General features: G+C 42.3%; 1 protein-coding gene across 1 annotated transcript; it reads left to right on the top strand.

Annotated features, from left to right (window-relative positions):
- On the top strand, positions 6,190-6,828 carry LOC109838941. The gene is made up of 2 exons (XM_020407378.1): positions 6,190-6,270; positions 6,319-6,828. The coding sequence occupies exons 1-2, from the start codon at positions 6,190-6,192 to the stop codon at positions 6,826-6,828; spliced, it is 591 nt and encodes a 196-aa protein (XP_020262967.1).

Below are 8,371 nucleotides of genomic sequence, written 5' to 3'. Positions count from 1 at the left end.
CCGTAAAATTTAATACTAGTTAATAATAGTTTTTCTATTATTTTTAAATATTTAATTATTACTTTTAGAAGTATTTGTATTTTGTTAATCTTCTAATAATTTTCTAATGATTTAAAATATCGCAATATATTATATTTATATAAATGATTTTAATATCTATAAATTATTTTGAAGGCATAAAATCTTCTAAAAATGGATGCTGTTGTGTATCAGTATTATTACAATAGTTATTTTAAATAATAATATTGTATTAATTGTTATATTACGTATTATTTCGTGTATTAATGTTGACATTATTAATTAACTATTATTTGGTAAAATTATTATATTATTTTTAATTATTGTGTACAGCTATCGTATTGCACAATCTAGAGGGGGGGGGGGGGGGGGGGGGGGCGTTATACTAATGTATAAATTTATACCATAATTATTTGATTCTAAAAATAAGTAATTATAATTTTTATTAATAATCTTGTTTTAATTGATAATTTATAGTAATTATTTCTTTAGTTTTCCGTATCGATTGTTGTAATAGCACAACTATGTACGTTTTTATTTGTAAGATAAATTATCTATAATTAGTTAAAAATTTTTAAGTACCCAATAATAATTATTTTAATTATTTTAGTTAAAATACCTAACCCTAACCCTTAATTATAATCCTATATATCATTATATCCTCTCTCTCTCGTAATATGTCAAAATCGCCGCTCTCTCATTATATTTCTACTTCACCCAACAAACTCGGACTCCATCTCCTTTCCTTCCTCTCCACCGACCAAAGCACCATCTCCGCACAATTCTCAACCGTCGCCCAAGGCCTTACGGCTTCACCGGTTCGCCAGGACGCAAACACCGACCCACGCGCAGCCGACCTCACACCGAACCCACCTCCGCTCTAGCCCGTTCGTAGATCTCCAAATCGCCCGCGAGCTTCCACCGTCCGCCGCTACAGCCCACGACCGTCGCCACCTTCGAAACCCGCTTGAACCTGCGAATCGCTTGGCTCACACCTCCACCACCTCGCTGCCTGCCAGCCTCCTTGACCGCTTCCCGAACCATGGCTACCAGCCCCATAACGAAACCTCCGCACCAAGCTCATTTCGTAGCCTCCCCACTGCCCGCAGCCGTCACAGCACCACTGACGCCTGTCTCTGGCCGCACGATGAACTCGCTATCCCCTCAGCCCGCAACAAAACTCCGGCCAGCCTCCGCCACTCAGATCCGACGCTGGATTGTTTCTCCAAGCCGCCCCACCAATTTCCACCGGTGGACAGCCCGACAGCCAAGTTCCACGTCCGCCTCTGCTCCACAACCTCGCGCCGAGCCATCAGTCGTCAGTAGCCATCGCCTACCTCCTCTATCGTGCGATCCGTCGTCGAGCGGTCGCCTTCAAGCCCGAGCCGCCGAACCCCTGCTTTCTCACTTGATCGCTTGGATCCGATCTGCGTCGCAGGCAAGACCTCGCCTCTCCTTTTTATCATTTCGATATTTACATTCTATATGTGTAGATTAATTGTATTATAATTAACTGCGTGGGCCGTTGGTGAATATTGTTGATTTGAATTATAAATGTGTGATGAGTAGTATTTTCAGAATAGTTGTCATAAATTAAAATAATTTATTTGGTAACAGAATTATTTTAAAGAATGTTTTTTAAAGGAATCTATTTCGAGGAAAAAGAATTATTTTAGAATCTTATTTTGAAATGACAAGTGAGGTGTTAAATTAGAAATTACGTAATTTCATCGAAAAGAAATTAATTAAGGGAAATTTATAAAATAGAAAAATATTACTTTTCATGCAGAAAGGAATTAATATAAATATATATTACATAAATATTTTTATTTTAAATTAGTTATAATGAGAAATAGTTTCAAAGAATAATTTTGGAAAAAGAATATTATTATTATGATAGTATGACTGATTATATATATATATATATATATATATATATATATATATATATATATATATATTACATAAATATTTTTATTTTAAATTAGTTATAATGAGAAATAGTTTCAAAGAATAATTTTGGAAAAAGAATATTATTATTATGATAGTATGACTGATCTTCGTAGAGCGCGATATTTCATGTGCAAAACGATATCGGTTTCTAGTGAATACGTAAGTACGGATAATTTGTATGAGAAGTTCGGACATCCCAGTGGTAAGATAATAATGAAGCCCCCTAATGTATTGCATTCATGCTATAGTATTTTGTCTATGCATTTCATGTTCATTAAAGTTCTCATTTCTACTTCATAAACCTGCTTAATCATGTTTAACAAGCCATACTATCTTCATGATCCATTGACGTATTGAGAACCTTAGTAGTTCATGATTTAGTAGACTTGTGCGTCATGAACAGACTTAGTGACATGTGTGAGTGTGTTGTCTGCTTAGGCGGTGAACCCGAGTTTTCAATGAGTTTATGGTTCACTTAGAAAAACAAGAAGAGTTAGGATAGGGAAGTCAGTGTTCAGGTGATCGGATAAGAGTGTTGATGTATCTTCCAGGCTCGCGCCAGTGGTTGGTGTCGCCACTGGGGTCGGTTTGTAGAGCTAAAGTGAAGTGTGTACATCACTTTAGTCAGTGGAATCATTTCATTACCCGAGTTTTGCTTGAGTTCGGACCAGGCAGAAAATGTTTTACGTGTAGTCCCTTGGCCGCATGTGTAGCGGGATTGGATGCACGTAGGGGATTTGTGAACAGCCAGTTATCCGATGACAGGAGTGTTGACTCTGTGTGAGATGTGGACCACTGATCTTTAGGTTGGTTAGTATTTGACCCAGTCATTGTATTCACAAAGCTGTAGGTTAACATTAGATTTCCATTTGCATGTATCATTATCTTTCTTATTAGTATTATTATTGCTATAGCATGGGTCGTTAGACCGTTTTATTTGTTAATGTGAGATCTTGCCGTGTGCCATGCACGCTGATGTACACCTGTTTTCTCTGGTGTGCGTCACACTTAGGAGACGAACAGGTTTAGTTCGATGAAGCAGCCGAGCCAGTGTATGCCCAGTCAGAATGTCCTTCCGATGGAGTGGAAGAACAAACTGAAGCCTAAATGTGTTTTTCTTTTCTGTAGTGCCATGCACATAGCTGTAGGTTACCATTAGATTTCTAGTTGCATGTATCATTGTCTTTCTTTTTAGTAGTATTATTATTGCTATTGCATGGGTCATTAGACCGTTTTATTTGTTCTTGTGAGATCTTGCCGTGTGCCATGCACGCTGACGTACACCTGTTTTCTCTGGTGTGCGTCAGACTTAGGAGACGAATAGGTTCAGTTCCATGATGCAGCCAAGCTAGTGTATGCCCAGTCAGAATGTCCTTCTGTTTTATTTGTTCATGTGAAATCTTGTCGTGTGTCATGCACGCTGACGTACACCTATTTTCTCTGGTGTACGTCAGACTTAGGAGACTAACAGGTTCAGTTCGATGATACAGCCGAGCCAGTGTATGCCTAGCCGGAATGTCCTTCCGTTAGCTGAACCCCGCTTCTCATGTCAGATCCGATATGCGTCGTAGGCAAGATCTTGCCTCTCCTTTTTATCATTTCGATATTTACATTCTATATGTGTAGATTAATTGTATTATAATTAACTGCGTGGGCCGTTGGTGAATGTTGTTAATTTGAATTATAGATGTGTGATGAGTAGCATTTTCGGAATAGTTATCATAAATTAAAAAAATTATTTGGTAACAGAATTATTTTAAAGAACGTTTTTTAAAAAAAAGGAATCTATTTTGAGGAAAAAGAATTATTTTAGAATCTTATTTTGAAATGACAAGTGAGGTGTTAAATTAGAAATTATGTAATTTCATCAAAAAGAAATTAATTAATCGAAATTTATAAAATTAGAAAATATTATTTTTCATGCAGAAATTAATGAGAAATAGTTTTAAAGAATAATTTTGGAAAAAGAATATTATTATTATGATAGTATGACTGATCGTCATAGAGCGCGATGTTTCATGTGCAAAACATAGGTTTCTAGTTTTCTTTTTACCCTATTATTATATTAGAGAATACGGATAATTTGTATGAGAAGTTCAGACATCCCAGTGGTAAGATAATGATGAAGCCCCCTCATGTATTGCATTCATGCTATAGTATTTTGTTTATGCATTTCATGTTCATTAAAGTTCTCATTTCTGCTTCAAAAACCTGCTTAATCATGTTTAACATGCTATACTATCTTCATGATCTGTTGACGTGTTGTGCGTCATGAACAGACTTAGTGACATGTGTGAGTGTGTTGACTGGTTAGGCGGTGAACCCGAGTTTTCAATGAGTTTATGGTTAACTTAGAAAAACGAGAAGAGTTAGGATAGGGAAGTCAGTGTTCAGGTGATCGGATAAGACTGTTGATGTATCTTCCAGGCTCGCGCCAGTGGTTGGTGTCGCCACTTGGGTCGGTTTGTTGAGCTAAAGTGAAGTGTGTACATCACTTTAGTCAGTGGAATCGTTTCGTCACCCGAGTTTTGCTTGAGTTCGGACCAGGAAGAAAACGTTTTATGTGCAGTCCCTTGGCTACATGTGTAGAGGGATTGAATGCACGTAGGGGATTTGTGAACAGCATGTTATCCGATGACAGGAGCGTTGACTCTGTGTGAGATGTGGACCACTGAGCTTTAGGTTGGTTAGTATTTGACCCAGTCATTGTATTCACATAGCTGTAGGTTACCATTAGATTTCCAGTTGTATGTATCATTATCTTATCATTATCTTTCTTGTTAGTATTAGTATTGCTATAGCATGGGTCGTTAGACCGTTTTATTTGTTCATGTGAGATCTTGCCGTATGCTATGCACGCTGACGTATACCTGTTTTCTCTAGTGTGCGTCAGACTTAGCAAACGAACAGGTTCAGTTCGATGATATAGTCGAGCCAGTGTATGCCAAGCCGGAATGTCCTTCCAATGGAGTGGAAGAACAAACTGAAGCCTAGACGTGTTTTTCTTTTCTGTAGTGCCATGTACATAGATGTAGGTTACCATTAGATTTCCAGTTGCATGTATCACTATCTTTCTTGTTAGTATTATTATTGCTATAGCATGGGTCGTTAGACCGTTTTATTTGTTCATGTGAGATCTTGCCGTGTGCCATGTACTCTGACGTACACCTGTTTTCTCTGGTGTGCGTCAGACTTAGGAGACAAACATGTTTAGTTTGATGATGCAGCCGAGTCAGTGTATGCCCAGCCGGAATGTCCTTCCATTTTATTTGTTCATGTCAAATCTTACCGTGTGCCATGCACGCTGACGTGCATCTGTTTTCTCTTGTGTGCATCATACTTAGGAGACGAACATGTTCAGTTCGATGACGTAGCTGATAAATATTAGAACTCTTTATAGTATTGTCCTTAGTTTGATGAAAGACTCAGTTATTTTATTAGTATTTTTCTTTTATCATAGACTATGTGTTTTTATTCCTAGTTGGACCGTTTTTGTAATAAGGGTATGTTTGACACATATTTTTATGTCTGGGATGATTTACTATGGATGATATGTTTATTTCTTATTCTTGATTGTCTTTATATTCTTGCTATTGTGATCGGGGATCTATGATTGAGATTTACGTATTTGACGCTTAGCGTGTTAGATTGAGAAGAAAAGAAAAAGAAAAAAATAATAGTGTAAATTTCTTCTCAATCTAATACGTTGCGAACTTGTTCACGTTCTGATTCCTGAGTATTTTAGGAAGCGGGGCATGACAGGTTTTAGTGGTGGCTCATGCAGGTCACGGTCCCGAGTCCTCACTAGTAAGAATATAGTAGACAATTTAGATACATATCATGTTTCATCTGTAAGACTATTATTAAGTTCTTATACCATTATCTTAATAACTATGTTTTAGCTCCAATTTTCTAATATATTGTTTTGATTTTAACCCTAATTCTTTGATCCTCGTTTTCCTTCAGAACCATGGTGGGTACTCGAGGTTTTAGTAACCCGTCTAGTAGCAGTGCCCCACAGCCCGAAGTGGATCCAAACCAACTTCTGGCGATGAGTCTAGTAGCAGTGCCCCACAGCCCGAAGTGGATCCAAACCAACTTCTGGCGATGATTCAGGGATTGGTCACCAATCAGCAGCACCTGGCTGGATAGCTACACAGGGAGCCTCAGCACCAGCCTCCCCTTCGTGCAAAGTCTGGAGTTAGAGAGTTTTGATATATGCGGCCTCCTTCCTTTTCTGGTGCCGAGGGACCTTTAGCAGCGGAGGAGTTTCTCAATGTCACTGAGACTATTCTCACGGTAACCCGCATTGTCCATGCTGAGTAGGTGGACCTCATGGATATTCAGCTCACTGATACCTCTCGGATATGGTGGGCAGCTGAGAAGACTCATCTGGAGAGGCCCATTCTGTGGGAGACGTTCACCGAGCGCTTCAACAGGAAATATTTTCCTCTGTCAGCTCGGGATGAACTCCTACGTAGATTTGTTGAGCTTAAGCAAGGAGGGCGAACAGTTGATGAGTACGAGGCCGAGTTTTCTTCTTTGAGCCGATATGCTCCCCACTTGGTTACAGACCCTATGATTAGGAGGCATCAGTTTCAGAAGGGTCTGGACAAGTACATTAGGATGGCTCTGGTAGGTAGAGCTTTGGCGACCCATGATGCGGTACTGGATGCAGTACGTGAGATTGAGAGCGTACATAAGGAACCTAAAGACTCTCACGTGATTCAGAGTAGGACACCAGCAGCTCCGGCCCGGAATGTCGAGCGTCCCCCTCCGAGACATCAGCAGCAGGCTCCGCAGAGGTCCGCGAGGCAGCAGCAGGCCTGCAAAGGCAAGGCAGGGCAAGCTCTGTAGAGGCTAGCAGCTGTAGGCAATAAAATTGCTTATAGGTCCCCTAGCGTAGCTCGCACAAACCGACGAACAACGAGGCGACGCCAAGATCGACGAATGGCACAGAAGCGAACGGAGTGACTCCACGACCGAGTGGCAGAATTAAGCTAATGAGTTTGAGGGAATCAACGAGTCATCCAACGCGAGAGCGGGACCTCGGGGACGAATCACATCGATCAATATCAATTTCGGACATCGAACTCAGAAGCGGATTTTACTGCCACAATCAGGATCGCAAGCCTTACTTGCCAATCAGATCATCAAATCAGAGTCTCAGATCAAACCCGAACGGCAAACGAGACATGACGGAAGAACGACTCGAAGAAGTCGGAAAACAGCCCGTGGGCTCGGCCACACAAGCCGAGCCACCGCCAAGGTGGCCTCGGCCTCAGCCGAGCCACCTTGAGGTGGCTTCCGGTGGCGCGAGCCACCTCAAGGTGGCTCGGCCAAGCCGAGCACCCTGAGGTGGCTCGGTGGGGCCGAGCCACCTCGGGGTGGCTCGGGCCAAGGCCGAGCCACCAGCCGCAAGGTGGCTCGGGCCAAAGCCGCCGCCACCTTGGGGTGGCTCGGCGGCGCAGCCACCTCGGGTTGGCTGCGCCATGAGCGCGAGGGCCATGCCGCCAAATAGGTGGTAGGCAGCAAGTGTCGGCCGACCCCGAGGTGGCCGACAGTGGCCCGCAGGTGGCCGAGCAGTGGCCAGAGGTGGCCGACGATTCTCTTTTGCAGCCACTGTGCCTGAGAGCCTATAATAGGCCTAGAGATGTTCATTTTGCGGAGGTCGAACTTGTCAAGAGCCGAAAACTCGCGGATTGAAGCAGTGAACTCGGAGCCTTGAAGACGGCAGAAGACTTGGCACGCATTCAGATCTGATCCTCAGCGAGCCATCCACGTCAGAAAAAGGGCAGGATCTCGAGCAGGAAGAAAGACGCAGATGCTGAGATCCCTATCACGTAGGCTACCTCCAGATCTAAGCTTGGTCTTAGATCTGCGAGATGACGAGCGATTATTCCCTTGGTGATTAACCCTGCTAGGCTATTATTCGCCTTCGTCTGGAATAATACGCGCGGCATACTCGTGGGGTAGATCCGACCGGATCTAGTGCGCGCGTGGTCGCAGCGATTAACCCGTGGGCGCAGCAAAGAACCACCAAAGCGAGCGACCGCAAAACGGACCTCGTGATTGTTCACTCGAGGAGGAGTTGTAATTTTATCTTTATTTATTTGATTTAATTGTAACCGCGGATGCTATAAAGACCGGATCATTTTGTAACGTCGAAAAGTTGTAACTAAAGATGACAATCTCATTAATGAAGAAAGGCAACGGCTTTTCCATCGGCGAACAATCTTGGCGACGCACAGTGGGAGCCGACGATGCTCGGCCAACGAGATCGATGCGTGCGGCAGCCTGCGGATTGCAATCCCGGTCGTGGAGGGAGGTGCGAGTACCGAGTTCGACCAAGCAATTCGAGAGTACGTGTCGCTCGTCCGGGCTCTATGCTCCCACCCCG

This window comes from Asparagus officinalis, chromosome 1, assembly GCF_001876935.1.
Source record: "Asparagus officinalis chromosome 1, Aspof.V1, whole genome shotgun sequence".
Lineage (NCBI taxonomy): Eukaryota > Viridiplantae > Streptophyta > Magnoliopsida > Asparagales > Asparagaceae > Asparagus > Asparagus officinalis.
Note: the sequence above shows the minus strand (reverse complement) of the source record. Positions and strands in the feature narration are given on the sequence as shown.

Excerpts from the sequence above, each read along its gene's own strand:
- LOC109838941 (XM_020407378.1), top strand. The coding sequence starts at position 6,190 with ATGCGGCCTCCTTCCTTTTCTGGTGCCGAGGGACCTTTAGCAGCGGAG. Across the intron at positions 6,271-6,318 it reads TCACTGAGACTATTCTCACG|CTCACTGATACCTCTCGGAT; the intron begins GTAACCCGCATT and ends ATGGATATTCAG.